The 19,323-nt window shown below is 43.4% G+C and overlaps 1 protein-coding gene across 2 annotated transcripts in view; it reads left to right on the top strand.

Moving 5' to 3' along the window:
• The window catches only part of LOC126210260 (ras-interacting protein RIP3-like), a 64,183-nt gene that overhangs the window by 28,239 nt on the left and 16,621 nt on the right, over window positions 1–19,323 (top strand). For both annotated transcript variants that reach the window (XM_049939450.1, XM_049939449.1), the window contains exons 3-4: window positions 10,209–10,389; window positions 19,156–19,254. In XM_049939450.1, coding sequence (XP_049795407.1) covers window positions 10,209–10,389; window positions 19,156–19,254 — 280 coding nt within the window. The remainder of the gene's footprint in view (window positions 1–10,208; window positions 10,390–19,155; window positions 19,255–19,323) is intronic.

The following is a 19,323-nucleotide window of genomic DNA, read 5'->3' as shown; positions in this document are numbered from 1 at the left end:
ATGCAACACTTTTTTCTGCCTTGATTTTATTCAGGATTGCAATACACCACCATATTATTCCCCACTGTTTCGGCTATAAAACCCTATTTTTCAACATAATCTCCATTGAATGCGACATCCTTACGCCACCTTACTGGGAAGGCAGATATGCCGGCATGGTACCACTCTGCTGGTCAAAGTCAGGGCCAACTTCTTGCTGCCTCAATAACCTCCCCATCATCCACGTACTGCTTTCAGCCGAGTGAATCCTTGTTTGGGCCAAACAAATGGAAGTCGGAATGTGCGAGATCTCGGCACACTGCATGGGGGCTTAGTTAAATTATGAATGCAAATACTTTATAATTTTAGTCGCTGTCTGTCCGATTACGCAGTCTCGTAACCGTTTGGCCCTGTCTGGTATAGTACGCAATCTGACTGCATAGAATAACAACAACGAATGAAAGAAAACTTCCGTTAACACAATTAATTAATTAAGTCCCCAGCAACTATAAAAGCTGCGAAACAAGGAAGCACAAATGTAACTGTTCTGTGTGTGGAAGTGTGATTCAACGTACACATCTGGCACGGTTCTTCCTCAATAAGACCAGATATTTTAAACATCATTTATACTGAAGTAATTAAAAAAAACCAGAAATACTATAATTGCACATAGAAACCAGAAATACAGTCTAATACAAGAACACGAGCTAGATGCTTTGTTGAGTGAACCTGTAACCAATAGGCATTATTGTTCAAGACATTGAAATAATACAAAAAAAAGGAATTTTTTTACCTTCATGTATATTGACGAAAAGCACATTACAGCATCCCTAATCCAACAACATCTGGTGTCTAGCCCATCAAAACAATATGATAACATCTGAACAAGCACTCTCCGTGGGAACCTCTCAACAACGACTCACCACTGCTACATCTCAACAAGCACTCTCCACCACGACTTCTCGATAAGAACTCTCCACCACGAATTCTCGACAAGAACTGCCAGTGGAGGCGGCTGAATAATACTCTTTGGCGTAATCTCTGGCGCTGTGGCTCAGTGTAGCCACCTTTCAACACTCCTTAGAGTACTCCAAGTGATGGACGAGTGTGTCAACACTAATAACAGAAACGTTCACTTCAGCTACCAGGTGTTTTATTGTCATCAGTCGATCACTTCCAATGAGAGTGTCCGCACGTTCCAACAGTGAGTCACGGCTGTGTGCGGCGGGCTTGCACGCGAGAGAATGTACAGGACTGCGGGACCTTGTTGCGGTGAGGACACACGCCTCGCCCAACGACTTATCGTGCTTTTCTTCACTGCCAGATCTCCGTAGACATTCTGTAAGCGCCTACGAACATCTGCGATGCTCTAGTTTCCCGCCAAAGACCAAAAAAGAAAACTCAATGGCCGGCCGGAGTGGCCGTGCGGTTCTGGGCGCTACAGTCTGGAACCGAGCGACCGCTACGGTCGCAGGTTCGAATCCTGCCTCGGGCGTGGATGTGTGTGATGTCCTTAGGTTAGTTAGGTTTAAGTAGTTCTAAGTTCTAGGCGACTGATGACCTCAGAAGTTAAGTCGCATAGCGCTCAGAGCCATTTGAACCAAAACTCAATGACGAGTCTCTCCTTGAAACGCACCTCTGTTACAGACGGCAGTTTGAATGCTACATACTGCGCCCCCACCTATCGGAAATTCATAAAACTATAGGAGTTGAAGCAGGAATATTTAAAAAAATTTTTTTTTTTGAAGCATAGCACTGTGTGGTAGAGAATGATGGACAGTGTGAATACTGGAAAAGATGAAATTCGGTTTTGGTTGTAATGCCACACAAGGATGATAAGAAATTATGTTTCCTGTCGAATATGCGAGAATAGGAATATGTGGGAAACACTGACAAGAAGAAGAGACAGGATGATAGGAAATGTATAAAGACATCGGGGAAAAATTTCCATCCCACTAGAGGGAGCTGTAGGAGGTAAAAACTGTAAGAGGAGGCAGAGACTGGGGTGCCCCGTCAGAACGAAAAAAGCTACGAGGCAGGGTTTATTAAAGATAGAGAAAAGTTAGGCTGGTAGTTTTAATGCTTCAGGTGCTCTACGTAGTCCCCTCTCACTTGAGTATAACGCGCAGAACGCTCACACATCCACGTGATTCTGTCAGGAACGTCCTTCTCTGGGAAGTTGTTCTACTCACTTGTCACATTGGCTTCAATGCCGGTCATGTCATCAAAGTCTTGACCCTTCGTGTGACTTTATGCACTTTGTCCCTTTATCGCAGGATAGTATTGGTAAGACCAAATCTTATATACCGGGCGAGGTGGCGCAGTGGTTAGACACTGGACTCGCATTCGGGAGGACGACGGTTCAATCCCGCGTCCGGCCATCCTGATTTAGGTTTTCCGTGATTTCCCTAAATCGCTCCAGGCAAATGCCGGGATGGTTCCTTTCAAAGGGCACGGCCGACTTCCTTCCCCGTCCTTCCCTAATCCGATGAGACCGATGACCTCGCTGTCTGGTCTCCTTCCCTCAAACCAACCAACCTGAAAAATAGCATCTCAACAGGCGCACTCTGCTGAACAATTGTGGTAGAAACCCCCCCCCCCCCAAATCTTATCATGTGCGATGATTTTTTCCACAAAAAGAGTGCTCGACGTTTTGCATTTCAGTCGATTTGAGACATGCGTCACGAGTCGTTGTTTTTGCCCAGGAGACTTAGCACACACTTCTCAATTCTTTAACACATTCTGAAGACTGCCTTGAATGCTCCGTTTACAGATATTACTCCACTGGAATTTGTGATGTAACAACGTTGACACACTACGGCCGCATGTCTATTACTTAACACAGCCTGCCCGCAACTGAGTGGTCGAATTCACATTTGTTGTTTGGAATGGTTAGTTCAAACTGCCACCGTAGTACCGCGCTGACACCGCTTCTACACCAGGCACAAATTCAGCACGGAAACTTGTTGGACGGAGAGAGACAGAGAGAGAGAGAGAGAGAGAGATTCTAATTCTAGTAACTTAATAGTTCATGGACGAGCTAATCGAAGAGCAGGCGTGCAATTGAAGGGCTTGCACCACGCCGTTGAGCTGCAGGAAATTATTATCCCAGAAGTAACAAGTAAGACGACGTAGCAAGCAATTCACAATAGAAACCATGAAACCTGGACACTATTCATGAAAAGCTATGTTCGGAGGACAGATCTGATCTCAGAGGCACAGGTGGAGCTCCTACATCAGTAACTCAGCTCTCATGGCATTACATCACGTCTGCTGCTTACGTGCGACAGGTGCGGAAGCGGCATGTTACGAGGGATTTGAAAGATGTTCCCAGCTTGTTTGCACTTTCGCCTCTGCCACTAAAGGTGTGAACTGTGAAACGTTGTGGAAAACCTTGCGGCCACATAGAGATATGCGACATTCTCAACTGTCGCTCGCCATAGACGTTCACTCAGCTTCACAAGTGTAACGATGACATGTTAAAATCTATCCTCAAAATATGTTTCTGTCTTACGGCGTAATTCTGCCTTTGGTAAGACGATTACACTGACACGAGTAATTTCTCAGAATCGTTCCACCGAGCGAGGTGGCGCAGTGGTTAGCACACTGGACTCGCATTCGCGTCCGGCGATCCTGGTTTAGGTTTTCCGTGATTTTCCTAATTCGCTCCAGGCAAATGCTGGGATGGTTCCTGTTGTGGCGTAACAAGCTAGTCACGCCACACTGAGGAGGAAGCCGAAAGGCACGCGTACACACACGCCGACTGGCGTCAAGTCTGGAACAGGATAAGTTATGACTGCTATAAAGAAAATACGTAGTTTTGGAATATACTTAACTTTTAATGCTTCCTTTGGTACATCTCTCTTGACTATACAAATGAGCTCGTAAGATACATGCACTGTGACAATTTGCGCCTTGCTAAGTCGTAGCCATTAACTTAGCTGAAGGCTATTCTGTCTTTCGGCAAATGAGAGCAAAGGCTTCGTCAGTATAGTCGCTAGCAACGTCGCCGTACAACTGGGGCGAGTTCTCGTACGTCTCTCGAGACCTGCCGTGTGGTGGCGCTCGGTCTGCGATCACACAGTGGCGACACGCGGGTCCGACATGTACTAATGGACCGCGGCCGATTTAAGCTACCACCTAGCAAGTGTGGTGTCTGGCAGTGACACCACAGTTCCTGCGAAAGGGCACGGCCGACTTCCCTCCCCGTCCTTCCGTAATCCGATGAGACCGATGACGTCGCTGGTTGGTCTCTTCCCCCAAAACAATCCGACCCGAATCAATCTACATGCTGAGCTCTGCCGTACTTCTGTAAATTAGTCTCTCTTTCCTATATCTACCAGTTGTACGGAGGCAGCATGCCCATTAGTACGGAGGCAGCATGCCCATTAGTAACCTGAGGAACGCAAGCAATGTAAGCAATCCGTCTTAGAATCGTCTAAATATTTTCGTGTGTATTACCGTTTTTTTTTACTGTTTATGCATCGTAATTTCTGAGGAGGAGATTGGACACCAGTTCATCATTTACCTAAATGACAGATGAAAACCCTCTAAGGAACCACATCCAAGGTGTGAGTGTATCAGACCTATGGTCGTTTCCACTAAATTAATACTCCTTTCCTTTAGCACAATCTTCACCGTTATTTCCGATGGAGAATTTTATTTGTTGGTCCGCCGCTCAAAGTGTTCTACTGGAAATAGTTCCACGTTTTTTGTTGTTGTTGTCTCAGTCTGATGTTTGATACAGGTCTCCATGCTAGCCTGTTCTCTGAAAGTGTCTTCTTCTCTCCTTATCTACCTTGGTCTCCCTCTACAATTTTTAGCCCCACGCTTCCATCCATTACTATACTGACAATTGCTTGTTCCCTCAGGATGTGTCCTCTCAACTGTTCCCAGATGGCGGTCGCTACTATATTTGCCATAACGGAGATGAGTCTGACTGCATACTTGATCACCCTGAATTGTTTGAGCTTGTAAAGCAGAGAAACTGACATCATTTTCGGTATCTGTTGTGTCAAATTCTTATTTTCTACAAAGACGTTATTTTGGAACGTTATGGACTGGCACCTGTAATCAGTTCGTGTTTGATCTTGAGTGAGTTATAATGTGCAGATACACTATGTGATCAAAAGTATCCGGACCCCTGGCTGAAAATGACTTAAAGGTTCGTGACGCCCTCCATCGGTAATGCTGGAATTCAATCTGGTGTTGGCCAGCCCGTAGCCTTGATGACAGTTTCCACTCTCGCAGGCATACGTTCAATCAGATGCTCAAATAAAATCACGGGAGAACTGCCGGATATCAGTAACTTCCTGCCACGATATTTCGGCGCAGAGTCTTCTGGCCAGAAGACTCTGGCCAGAAGACTCTGCGCCGAAATATCGTGGCAGGAAGTTACTGATATCCGGCAGTTCTCCCGTGTTTTTATGGAACAATCAGTACGCCGGGAAAGCTTTAAACATCAGATGCTCAAATGTTTCTTAGGGAATGGCAGCCCAATCTTCACGGAGTGCTGCTCTGAGGATAGGTATCGATGTCGGTCTGTGAGGCCTGGCACGACGTCGGCGTCCCAAACCATCCCGAAGATCTTCTATAGGATTCAGGTCAGGACTCTGTACAGGCCAGTCCATTACAGCGATGTTATTGTCGTGTAACCACTCCGCCACAGGCCGTTGATTATGAACAGGTGCACGATCGTGTTGAAGGATGCAGTCGCCATCCCCGAATAGCTCTTCAACAGTGGGAAGCAAGAAGGTGGTTAAAATATCAATTTAGGCCTGTGCTGTGATAGTGGCACGCAAAACAACAGGGGTGCAAGCCCCCTCCATGAAGAACACGACCACACCATAACACCACCGCCTCCGAATTTTACTATTGGCACTACACACACTGGCAGATGTTCACCGGGCATTCACCATGCCGATACCCTGCCATCGGATCGTAATATTGTGTACCGTGATCCGTCACTCCACACAACGTTTTTCCACTGTTCAATCGTCCAATGTTCACGCTCCTTACATCGAGCGATAGTCGTTTGGCATTTGCCGGCGTGATGAGTGGCTTATGAGCAGCCCCTTGACCATAAAATGCAAGTTTTCTCACCTCCCGCCTCACTGTCATAGTACTTGCAGCGGTTTGGAATTCCTGTGCGATTGTCTGGATAGATGTCTGCCTATTACACATTACTACCCCCTTCAACTGTCAGTCAACAGACGTGGTCGGCCTGTACGCTTTTGTGTTGTACATGTCCCTTCACTTTACAATTTTACTGTCACGTCGGAAAGAGTTAACCTAAGAATGTTTAGGAGTGTGAAATCTCGCGTACAGATGTATGACACAAGTGACACCCAATCACCTGACGACGTTCGAAATCCGTCAGTTCTGCGGAGCGCCCCATTCTTCTCTCTCAAGGTGTATAATGACTATTGAGGTCGCTGATATGGAGTACCTGGCAGTAGGTGGCAGCACGGTACACCTAATATGAAAAACATATGTTTTTGGGGGTGTCCTGATACTTTTGATCACATAGTGTATTTTTTCCTATTTGTTATTGATTATATCGATAATTTGTAAAACTGAGTTTTAAAAGAAGTGTTTTTGACTCATTTTAATGCTGAAGACTGTTACAAGGTATTTAAAAATACGTTACCAAAAGTGCCTTAGCAATAAATATGAGGGCTATTCGATAGGTCACGAAGTGGAAACCACAGTGAAAATTAGTTTCACCTTGTAGTTACATCTTAAGGGGGTAGGACGTCAAACGGGCCGACTTGGAGCAGGAGAGGCACCACAGGACATTTTAATTTCCACTGTCTATACTTTTACAAATAAATTCATAAAACTTTGTCAGCATGAGCAGGAGGTATTCAGAATTCACACTCATCGCAGTGCAAGTTCGAAAACATAACGAAATGATTTTTGTTACATGTGAAATTTCATCATTTTTTTCACTTACTAATGTCAGTACTTGTTGCTATAGGTACACTTTTCTTCATAAGTAAGAGAGATTCTTCTATGAATTTTGCACAGCATACAAACCATACTTAAAGATGTATGAAACTCTAGAATTTTCCAAATATATTAAAAACTGTGGTAAAAATTGAGGTAATTAACGACAAAATTTGTGTTTTTTCTAAACATGAAGTTTAAAATACAACAGCTCATTCGTTTTTTCATAAATTAAATAAATTCTAGAGTTTCATACACCTGTAATTATGGTATGTATGCTGTGCAAAATTCATCGAAGAATCTCTCTAACTTATGAAGAAAAGTGTACCTATAGCAACAACTGCAGCCATTAGTAAGTGAAAAAATGATGAAATTTCGCACGTAAAAAAAATTATTTTGTTATGTTTTCGAACTGCCACTGCAATGAGTGTGAATCCTGAATCCTTCCTGGTGATGCTGACACAGTTTTATGAACTTATTTGTAAAGGTATAGACACTGGAAATTAAAATGTTGTGTGATGCCTCTCCTGTCCAAGTCGGTCCATTTGACGTCCTACCCCCCTTAAATAGTTCCGGCTTCGACTTAGACTTTTGTCGTGGCGTTGTAAAAACTTTCCAGTACCGTCGTCATATAAAGCAGCCGCCTGTGCCTTCCGCCAATTCTCTGCAGTGGTCTGCCTTTCATTGTTTGTGCCAAAGTGTTGTCCATGTAGCCAGCGTTTGATCTGAGGAGAGATGAACAACGGAGGCAGCCAATTAAGGACTGTATTGTGGGTGATCGAACATTTCCCATCGAAAACCCTGCAAGAGCGTCTTCATTGCCCATGCAGAATGCGGCTGAAAATTATCTTGGAGAAAGAAACGCATGACATGTATGTTATGTGGGCTGCATAGATTCAGGGGTAATTTCTCACAAGATCCACATACTTGGCGGGAGACACTGTTGTTCTAGGCATTTCTGGGTGATCACTTGGCGCTCTGAACTGAAAAGAGCGACGTGAAGTGATTGACAGGCACACTAAAGACACTGCTCAATACATCTGTCCAAAGTTCCATCGGATTTTCACAGTGGTTTCCATTTTGCGCCAGAACGGGCCATTCTTTCCGAATACCCCTCGTATACAGTTACCGTTGAGTTAAACCCATATCTGAGTATTTTTTATGTATGTCACTAACGACACCAACCTCTGTCACAACCGACTCTGTCATGGGGGTCGGATGTGATAAAAGAATACTTTATCTAGAATTGCTCCTGTGAAATAACTGTTGTGTCTAGGAATAAATTTTCGGTATTGATATGAAGACACACTAAGATAATTGCCATCTTTATTGCACCCAGTCGACATAGAGGTGACACTACGGATGTAAAATCAAAATTATCACAATTGTATCCAGTTTGCCCTTCGTGACACCAGCACCATTTTCCTAGCTACTTATTACACTGTTGTCGATATTTCGTTTGACACACCGTCGCAGCAATTGAAGCTGTACCTGAACCGGACAATCGGGAGTTAAGGAAAATGGGAAGGACGAGGCCCTCAAATCGTTATTATTTCGTGCAAATAACAATGTATTGATAACTTAAAATTTAACTTAACAACAAAGAAATAAATACTGAAATTTAAATCTTAAGGCCACATTTTAAAAGAATTGTAATAAAAAAAAGAGGCAGATGTGTAAAAGTTCAGGTGAAATTTGCAATTTATGATTCCACAGTTTGGAGGAATATAACATGATTTTTTTAACAATACTAACAGGAAAAGTTCAGATGTAATTTGCAGTTTAAATCTTAAGGCCACAGTTTGGACTAATATGATTACAAAGTAGTGTACTGTAGTGAAACGAAGCCACACTTAATACTCATCTTGAGTAAGGTGTCGGCGATGCATGGATGCAAGACGTGGCTTGAGATGGTAATTTTTTAAACAAACAGTCGGATGACCTGTCGGGCAGATCGGTCCAGGGTGAAGCAGATGAACCAGGCTGCGAGCAACGTGAAGCGGCTGTCCGTAGAACCCGATGAACTGCGGTGTCACTAACCAACGATCGGAAGACCCCGAAGTAGCCCCTCTCCACAGCCGGAGGCCCCACTAGCTGGCGGACACGAGGAAGCCAAGCCCCACCAACCGACCTAAACGCCCCACACAGCCAAAGTCCAACAACCAATTTCCTGTGTCGGTCGGATGCGGCTTTCGCTGACCAACTTGGCTCAAACAGCCCAACATAGCTCTCACATAGCGACCCGATGATACAAATAACTCTGCTCTAACGTGCAACTCCGGTGTTTAAGACCAACTGTCTCTCCCTCCCAGAGACATGCCGCCAGCACTTCCTCCTAGGCCGACTTCGACCAAAGACAGAAAATAAACAGATAGTAAATGGAAACTGTGTGCCGGACCGAGACTCCAACTCGGAACCTTTGCCTTTCGCGGACAAATGCTCTACCATCTGAGCTACCCAAGCACGACTCACGCCCCGTCCTCACAGCTTTACTTCTGCCAGTATCTCGTCTCCTACCTTCCAGAGTGAAAATCTCATTCTGGAAACATCCCCCAGGTTGTGGCTAAGCCATGTCTCCGCAATATCCTTTCTTTCAGGAGTGCTAGTTCCGCAAGGTTCGCAGAAGAGCCTCTGTGAAGTTTGGAAGGTAGGAGACGAGGTACTGGCAGCAGTAAAGCTGTGAGGACGGGGCGTGACTCGTGCTTGGGTTGGTAGCGCACTTGCCCGCGAAAGGCAAAGGTCCCGAGTTCGAGTCTCGGTCGGGCACACAGTTTTAATCCGTCAGGAAGTTTCATATCAGCGCACACTCCGCTACAGAGTGAAAATCTCATTCTAGTACAATATATGTTAAAAAATGACGAAATTCCAACACCTCTATTAAGGTGTTGGTTTTATTGGCGACTAGTTTCGATGTTGTTACATCATCATCTTCAGGCCAATACTTGTTGACGGCAACTGTATTTGTCTAACACTAGTAGTCAGTCGTGAGATAGGCGTGTGATGGAACACGCCTGTCTCACCACTGACTACTAGTGTTACACACATACAGTTGCTGTCAACAAGTATGGGCCTGAAGATGATGTTGTAACAACATCGAAACTAGTCGCCAATAAAACCAACACCTTAATACAGCTGGAGGAATTTCGTCATTTTTTAACATAGATAGTAAACTGGAACCGGTGCCGCAAGACAAGACCAAACCGAAGTAAAGTATGACACCACGGCTTAGTACCAACAGGGAAGCACAAATGCTGTGTGGTGACTGGGGTCTCTGTTGACAGGTGAAGAGCGACGACTCCAGCAAAGACAAGCGCACCATCGAGGGCCAGCTGTCGTACGGCGGCGGCGGCAACGCCCTAGGCGGATTCGGCCTCAACCCGCAGCTGCAGAGCTACTACCAGCAGTACGCCCGCGGACTCTTCCAGCAGGAGCCCAAGAAGTTCCAGCACTACTACTACAAGGGTGAGTCTGTCCGCACACGCCGTTGCGTCTCTGTGTAGGCACGAGATACTTATACAAATCTCTTTCGTACATTGGTCGAGCGATACTGGCAAGGAAAACGCCCCATCGCATCACCCCCAGATTAACAGGGAGAGGCCACGACGTTTGGAACGCGCAATTTTCTCAATAAGCGTTATTGAGAAAATCGCAAGATACTTTCGATCGTCAAATATACCGGGTGATCAAAAAGTCAGATTTGAAAACTTAATAAACCACGGAATAATGTAGATAAGAGGTAAAAATTAATACACATGCTTGGAATGAGATGGGGTTTTATTAGAACAAAACAAACAAACAAAGTATTGCTTGACGCTTGAAAGATCTCTTGCGCGCGTCGTTTGGTGATGATCGTGTGCTCAGCCGCCACTTTTGTCATGCTTGGCCTTCCAGGTCCCCAGACCTCAGTCCGTGCAATTATTGGCTTTGGGGTTACCTGAAGTCGCAAGTGTATCGTGATCGACCGACATCTCTAGGGATGCTGAAAAACAACATCCGACGGCAATGCCTCACCATAACTCCGGACATGCTTTACAGTGCTGTTCACAACATTATTCCTCGACTACAGCTATTGTTGAGGAGTGATGGTGGACATATTGAGCATTTCCTGTAAAGAACACCATCTCTGCGTTGTCTTACTTTGTTATGCTAATTATTGCTATTCTGATCAGATGAAGCGCCTCTGTCGGACATTTTTTGAACGTTTGTATTTTTTTGGTTCTAATAAAACCCATGTCATTCCAAGCATATGTGTCAATTTGTACCTCTCTATCTACATTATTCCGTGATTTATTCAGTTTTCAAATTTATACTGACTTTTTGATCACCCAGTATACCTAGCCGTGCCCGTTTTTACCAGAATGCGGCGGCAGCCGAGTGGGTAGCGTTCAAGCCCCGTAATCGCTTGATCAAGTCCCGTTCGTAGTTTGATTGTTATTTTTAACACAGTCATTTTCTTTACTATTTAAATTACAATTGATACAATTGGAAAAATACGTGTAATCGGACGAACGTTTGTTAAATTTACAATGTTATTTGGCAGTCTCCAAATTTTTATTGTCACAAATAATATAATATTCGTAACTATCGACTAGTAAACGACCAAACGCATAAAGTGATACTGAAAATGTATGTTTATCCGTGATTTGAGAAATCCCTTATACCTGGAAGGAGCCCGACACTGTTTGTTACCTCCAAGTTTTGACCGGCACAGACGGCTTTCGAAAGATGTACAATTAATCGTAGCTTTCGACATTACGAGTACAATGGCAGGATCGTATTTTTCGTAAAAACATGGAAAACATAAAGTTAAACGGCACCAGCTGCATTGAATAAATGCTGTTTCCGAATACGCAAGGTCTTTTGAGGTTTTTCGTGGAAAAACAAACCTCGTTCACATCTTCAAAAACCTCTCTTTCGGCCGATAATTTGGAAGCAAACCATGCATAACGCAGCATTTCCTCAAATATAGGCCCTGATAATTGATCACGCAGTATCGAGTGTATTTTAATAGCGTCTTCACGAGAAACAATTTTTCGTTCTTTTTCGATTAAATATGAACAGTTTTGAAGACACGGACAAGCATTCATTTTCAGTATCACTTTATGCGTTTGCTCGTTTACTAGTCGATAGTTAGGAATATTATAATATTTGTGATAATAAAAATTTGTAGACTGCCAAATAACATTGTAAATTTAATAAAATTTTATCCGATTACACGTATTTTTCTCATTATATCAATTTTAAAATAAATAGTAAAGAAAATGACTGTGTAAGAAATAAAAAAAACTGACGAACGGGACTCGATCCAGCGATTACGGGGCTTGAACGCTACCCACTCGCCTGGCGCCGCTTCATGTAAAAATGGCCACGCACAGGTATATATTTGACGATCGAAATTATCTTGCAATTTTCTCAATAACGCTTGAGAAGTACGCGCTACTGCTTACACATTTTGTTGTCCTCACGGAGTACTACGAGTGTACGAAGTTTCAAGTAAATCCGCGTTCCAAACGTCGTGGCCTCCCCTTGTTAGTGGTAAGATGGCGCAGTGGATAGTGCATCAAAAACTGAACACAGATCAAGCATGGAAACAGGAAGAAGGTATACTGAACTATGAAAAAGAACAGAAACAGTGAAGGGTTGCAGCCGGCCGGTGTGGCCGTGCGTTTCTAGGCGCTTCAGTCTGGAACCGCGTGACCGCTACGGTCGCAGGTTCGAATCCTGCCTCGGGCATGGATGTGTGTGATGTCATTAGGTTAGTTAGGTTTAAGTAGTTCTAAGTTCTAGCGGACTGATGACCACAGATGTTAAGTCCCATAGTGCTCAGAGCCATTTTTTGAAGTGTTGAAGAACGAGAATGACAATAAGAAACAGCGTGGGATAGTAATGACGTCGTGGGTAAATGCTCCTGCCTTTTTGGGCTGCCCAGAGCCGATCCGTGTTCAAAACTCCATGCTGCCAATTTTTTTTTTTTCAGAACATTATGTACTGTCCGGCTGGTCACTGAAATGTTTGTTCTCTTTCTTGTAGTCTTGGCAGCTCTCACACTACGCATTTGTTGTAGAATGTGTGTCATGTGGTAAGAATACGTTAGAGTCGCAAGTAAATGTGATGAATAGCGAGAGTACGCGAGATATCACATAGACGTCTCAGAGAAATGAAAACAACAAATAAGCGGGTGTGAACTATGTTACAACAAAGGAATGCAAGAGTCAAAACTTCCAAAACGGAACGCAACTTCAAACACGTTAAAAACATATGTTTTGACAGAGCACAGAAACTGTGTGATTATAAAAACGTTGCGTTCATTTGTTGCAGATTATGTAACAAAGTACAGGGTGATTCAAAAAGAATACCACAACTTTAAAAATGTGTATTTAATGAAAGAAACATAATATAACCTTCTGTTATACATCATTACAAAGAGTATTTAAAAAGGTTTTTTGTCACTCAAAAACAAGTTCAGAGATGTTCAATATGGCCCCCTCCAGACACTCGAGCAATATCAACCCGATACTCCAACTCGTTCCACACTCTCTGTAGCATATCAGGCGTAACAGTTTGGATAGCTGCTGTTATTTCTCGTTTCAAATCATCAATGGTGGCTGGGAGAGGTGGCCGAAACACCATATCCTTAACATACCCCCATAAGAAAAAATCGCAGGGGGAAAGATCAGGGCTTCTTGGAGGCCAGTGATGCTCTGTCACGGGCTGCCTGGCGGCCGATCCATCGCCTCGGGTAGTTGACGATTCTTTTAATCTTATCAGCTGCAGACAGTGCTTGAACCAATTTCAGACGATAAGGTTTCATAACTAACCTTTTTCGTAGGACTCTCCATACAGTTGATTGTGGAATTTGCAGCTCTCTGCTAGCTCTGTGAGTCGATTTTCCTGGGCTGCGAACAAATGCTTGCTGGATGCGTGCTACATTTTCATCACTCGTTCTCGGCCGTCCAGAACTTTTCCCTTTGCACAAACACCCATCCTCTGTAAACTGTTTATACCAACGTTTAATACACCACCTATCAGGAGGTTTAACACCATACTTCGTTCGAAATGCACGCTGAACAACTGTCGTCGATTCACTTCTGCCGTACTCAATAACACAAAAAGCTTTCTGTTGAGCGGTCGCCATCTTAGCTTCAACTGACGCTGACGCCTAGTCAACAGCGCCTCAAGCGAACAAATGTACAACTAAATGAAACTTTATAGCTCCCTTAATTCGCCGACAGATAGTGCTTAGGTCTGCCTTTTGTCGTTGCAGAGTTTTAAATTCCTAAAGTTGTGGTATTCTTTTTGAATCACCCTGTATTATGTTTTCGTCATTTCGTTGCGAGTGATCACATTCACACTCACATGAACATCTATATCGGACAAGGAGGTATACCTCACTCACTTACCAATCGTAAGGGTTAGGTGCATCGATAGCAGATTCCTATTGTGTGACACATGTACTGTCACTAGTGCCATGCGGCCCGCTGTGGCCGTGCGGTTCTAGGCGCTTCAGTCTGGAACCGCGTGACCGCTACGGTTGCAGGTTCGAATCCTGCCTCGGCCATGGATGTGTGTGATGTCCTTAGGTTAGTTAGGTTTGAGTAGTTCTAAGTTCTAGGGGACTTATGACCACAGATGTTAAGTCCCATAGTGCTCAGAGCCATTTGAACCATTTGAACTAGTGCCATGCATGACACAACAAACGTGTTTCCCAATGCAGGATTCTGTTGACTTGTCGCCTTGTCATCAAACGTTTGGGTTCCCATTCGAAAGCCACTTCCTTTCGGCTGCTAATAGAGTACTAATGCAGAATAAGATGACATTATAAGTATCTTCCTTATACCTTGCTGTTGCAAACGGACGTTACACCACTGAAATAGACACAAATTTCAATAAAGCCAACAGCGGAAAAAAAAGGCACATCGGGAGTCTGAACGCAGCTCGTCTGTATGGGAGTCCAACACCGTAACCACATAACCACGACATTATTTCTGCTCCCGTCTGCTCAAAATTGCACTTCTTGCACCATTCACTGTTTCTATTTTGTTTTGTTTTCACTGTCCAGTACAACTTGCCCATGTTTTCATGCTTGATCTGTGTTCAGTTTTTGACGGACTGTACACTGAGTGCTCTTACCTCTAAATCTGAGAGGGGGGGGGGGTGCGATGGGGAGTTTCTCTTGTAAGAACACCGTGTTCTGTATTTGCTCCCTTCGTATCAATAGCGACTGTTTCACAAAATATCATTCAGCCGGTGTACGTGATAAAATGGTTCAAATGGCTCTGAGCGCTATGGGACTTAACATCTGAGGTCATCAGTCCCCTAGACTTAGAAGTGCTTAAACCTAACTAACCTAAGGACATCACACACCCATGCCCGAGGCAGGATTCGAACCTGTGACCGTAGCAGCAGCGCGGTTCCAGACTGAAGCGCCTAGAACCACTCGCCTACAGCGGCCGGCTGTACGTGTTCCATTATCTGTTGCACAGCATTATATACACATTCATATATACTTGATTACTAACAATAAAGGATTACTTTTTCATGTACACTCTTCATTCATTTCTCCACACATTCTGACAACATAACAACTTCGCAGGGTTGTTAACGAGTACCTCAGGGTTCAAATGGTTCAAATGGCTCTGAGCACTATGGGACTCAACTGCTGAGGTCATTAGTCCCCTAGAACTTAGAACTAGTTAAACCTAACTAACTTAAGGACATCACAAACATCCATGCCCGAGGCAGGATTCGAACCTGCGGCCGTAGCGGTCTTGCGGTTCCAGACTGCAGCGCCTTTAACCGCACGGCCGCTTCGGCCGGCAGTACCTCAGGGGTTTCAGAACTACGACTGTGCGAAAACTGCAAGGCCTACAGAAAACGGACGCATATCAGCGAACAGAGCTTCTGCTGAAGTTTTCAATCAGATTACAGGTGCTGAATATGGGTTTCATTCGTGACTCGACAAACGTCAATACGGGCGTTGAAATGTTTCAAGTCACTGACATGACTGCCTGCAAAGGTGCGAGTACAACATGGTTTGCAATTCGGTTTGTTGGGTTGCCTCTATATGCAGGAGCGAACTAATTCCATAAAACAGTATGGAGCTAAAGATTTGTCTACATGTTCTGACGCGCCTGCCTAATAGCGCTGCCACATCATAGTGCGTATTACGAAACGGAACTTGGAGAGATGCTGTAGGCACTGATACGGGTATTTTTGTATACGTGTCTTAGTTTCTGCGCAGTCAGTTTCCGAAACCCTGGCCCCAATGGGTCTGGCAGCAGACGACCGACGCGAGTGCCTTTGCTAACAGTTCCACATCGCCTGCAGCGCCTTACCTGGACTCATTACCCTGTCGGTTGAACCCTAGACGACAGAATAACCGTCGTCTGGTCAGATGAGTCCCGATTCAGTTGGTAAAAGCTGATAGTAGGGTTTGTGTGTGGCGCTGACCTCACGACGACGTAGACACGAGTTGTCAACAATGAACTGTTCAAGCTGATGGTGTCTCCATAATGTCTGTGTTTACATGGATTGGACTAAGTCCTGATTATGTTTGGCTACTTACAGACAATTTGCAACCATTCACTTAGTTTTAAGTAAATTTCCATACCTCAGCAACCAATAAAGTCATCAACTTCAGACTTGAATGGATCTCTGGCGTTAATATTCGAAAGAGTTGGTGGAGCGTAGTTAAACTCTTTGTGCTGGAACGGACGTCATTATGAAGAAGGTTTGTGTATGATTTAGGGACTCAATACGCATAAAAAGCGTTCAACTACTTCTCTCCGACAGTATCTTCTCTGCTACATGCTCAAAAGCGACGGATGCTGTCTCTCTGTGAATATCGATATATTACGCAGTGAACTGCGTATTATACCATTGCACGTTCTGACCAGATCGTCCAGGAATAGCAGAGAGCCATAATTTTCTGTTTCCGTGGTGAATTACATATTCACACCAATTGAATTCAGATGGTCTAAGAAATCTTGTGCGAGACGCCACACCATGAAAGTATGGTAAAAATTTCTCCAAAAGCTTTTTAAATGCTACTGACTTAAGTGCACCTTCTCCTCCGTAAACACTGATGGAGAAACAGCGAGTTACTTTCGTTGTCCAGTTCAAATCGTGCTCGGATGTACACGATTGGGCGCAGTGCTGAGACTTCATTGAATATTCAACAATCTGGGAAAACTTAAAGAACGCCGCAAACCACTGTACAGCGCATGCAGTGGGTGCTTCGTAAAATACTTAGCAAATCACAATTTAGATTTAGAAAGGGTTGCTAAATTGATGATACAAATTCACTCAGCACATTTATCAAGAATTAACTAATAAAAAACATCGGTCGGTATTTTCTGTCAACTTTTGAAAAAAATGTGGCTGTAAATCACATAATTGTGTTACAACAAACTGTGTTTTAATACATTTTACAGTACAGGTAAGAGATGGATTGACTTATACACAACTGAAAGATCTTCACAGCTAATCAACTGTGGACTGTCAATATTTTTCTGAATGGGGAGGCATCATTATTAATGGCGTTCCTCAACTTTGAATATGGACTCCTCTGTTATTTGTCAGATACGTTAACCATTTTCCATTTACTCGAAAGGAATTAGGTTTTTCTGAAGATGACACAAAAATTACAGTCAGAACCAGTAGATTTACAGCAACATAGGAAGTTTTAAATAATGTTATTAGAAGGATTACTGACGTCTTTTCTATATACGAGTATGGTCTCTCTTAATATTAAGAAAACGAAATATATTTTATTCTTCTCTTAAAAAGGTACAAGAATAGCAGTGACAAATTTACTACATGAGAAGGAATTATATTTTCAGAACTTTTGGTTGTACATAACGATGAAACTCAAATATGAAGAAAATACATGTCAGAGTTTTTGATACAACTGTTATTCATTGCATATTATTTCAAAACTTGGAGAATCATAAATCAGCAAATTTTTTACTTTTTTATTTTCATTCAACAATACATACAAACATATAATACTTAAATACATACGTACATATCCAGCGGTCACAGGCTCTGCCGACCATGAGCTTCTTACACAGATTGCCTCCATCCCGGTCTGTTTTGTGCTCGGTTCCTCCACGTGTCTTCAATCTCCAGGGCTGCCAGGTCGCCCATCCAGCGTCCTGTGAGGCATATCATGTTTGGTTTCCCTTCGTGCCTTCTTCACCTGGATTTTTACTGTTTTGCTCTTCAGCTCCTGTAGTACCGTTGGTTGTTGCATCAAGAGGTACATTTCCTCACTCTGCCTCCATCTCTATTTTCCATTAGATTAGATTAGTGCTTGTTCCATAGATCATGAATACGATGCTTCGTAATGATGTGGAACGTGTCAGGTTAATAAAAGGTGTCTATACAGGATATTACATTACACAAAATATTACATGATACTTAAGATTTTTAATCTTTTCTCTTTTTTTGTGGGGGTTGGGGAAATCGCCCACTCACTATATCCAAAAATTCATTTAATGAGTAGAAGGAGTTGCCATTAAGAAATTCTTTTAATTTCCTTTTAAATGCTATACGGCTATCTGTCAGACTTTTTATGCTATTAGGTAAGTGACCAAAGACTTTTGTGGCAGCATAACTTACCCCCTTCTGAGCCAAAGTTAGATTTAACATTGAGTAGAGAAGATCATCCTTTGTCCTAATGTTGTAGCCATGTACACTGCTTACTTTTGAATTCGTTCAGATTGTTAATAACAAATTTCATATATATATATATATATATATATATATATATATATATATATATATATATATATATATATATATATTGTAAGGCTACAGTGTAGATCTCTAGCTCTTTAAATAAGTGTCTGCAGGATGATCTTGGATGAGCTTCAGCAGTTATTCTGATTACACGCTTTCCTTGTCATGTGTCAAGTTTTCGGTTCTCCTTTTAACAGGTGCTGTAATTCTTCCTCGCTTTCATTGTGAATAGCAATGTCATCAGCGAATCTTATCACTGGTATGCTTCGACGCTGAATTTTAATCCCACTCCTGAACTTCCTGTTATTTCCGTCCTTACCTCTTCAATGTGCAAGTGGTATACGGTTTAAGAAATATTACATCCCTGCCCTATACCATTTTTATCTGAGCTCGTCGTTCGTGGTCTTACGTTCTTGTTATGTAACTAATTATCCAATATTAGTGACGTTCCAGAGACCTGGTACCAGATTTGTCCTTCTTTTGCAGGAGAGAGCAGCCAACCCGACCAGGAGCAGTTGCTGAGGCAGTACTACCAACAGCTGCAGGCGCAAGGCACCGCCAAGGGGTCGTCTACGTCCACGGCAGGTGAGGCACTGATTAAGAACAATACGTCGACACATCTCCCGCTTAATAAGTTAAAGCGGCACGGGCATT

The sequence above is a fragment of the Schistocerca nitens genome, chromosome 10 (genome assembly GCF_023898315.1).
Source record: "Schistocerca nitens isolate TAMUIC-IGC-003100 chromosome 10, iqSchNite1.1, whole genome shotgun sequence".
Classification (NCBI taxonomy): Eukaryota; Metazoa; Arthropoda; class Insecta; order Orthoptera; family Acrididae; genus Schistocerca; species Schistocerca nitens.
Note: the sequence above shows the minus strand (reverse complement) of the source record. Positions and strands in the feature narration are given on the sequence as shown.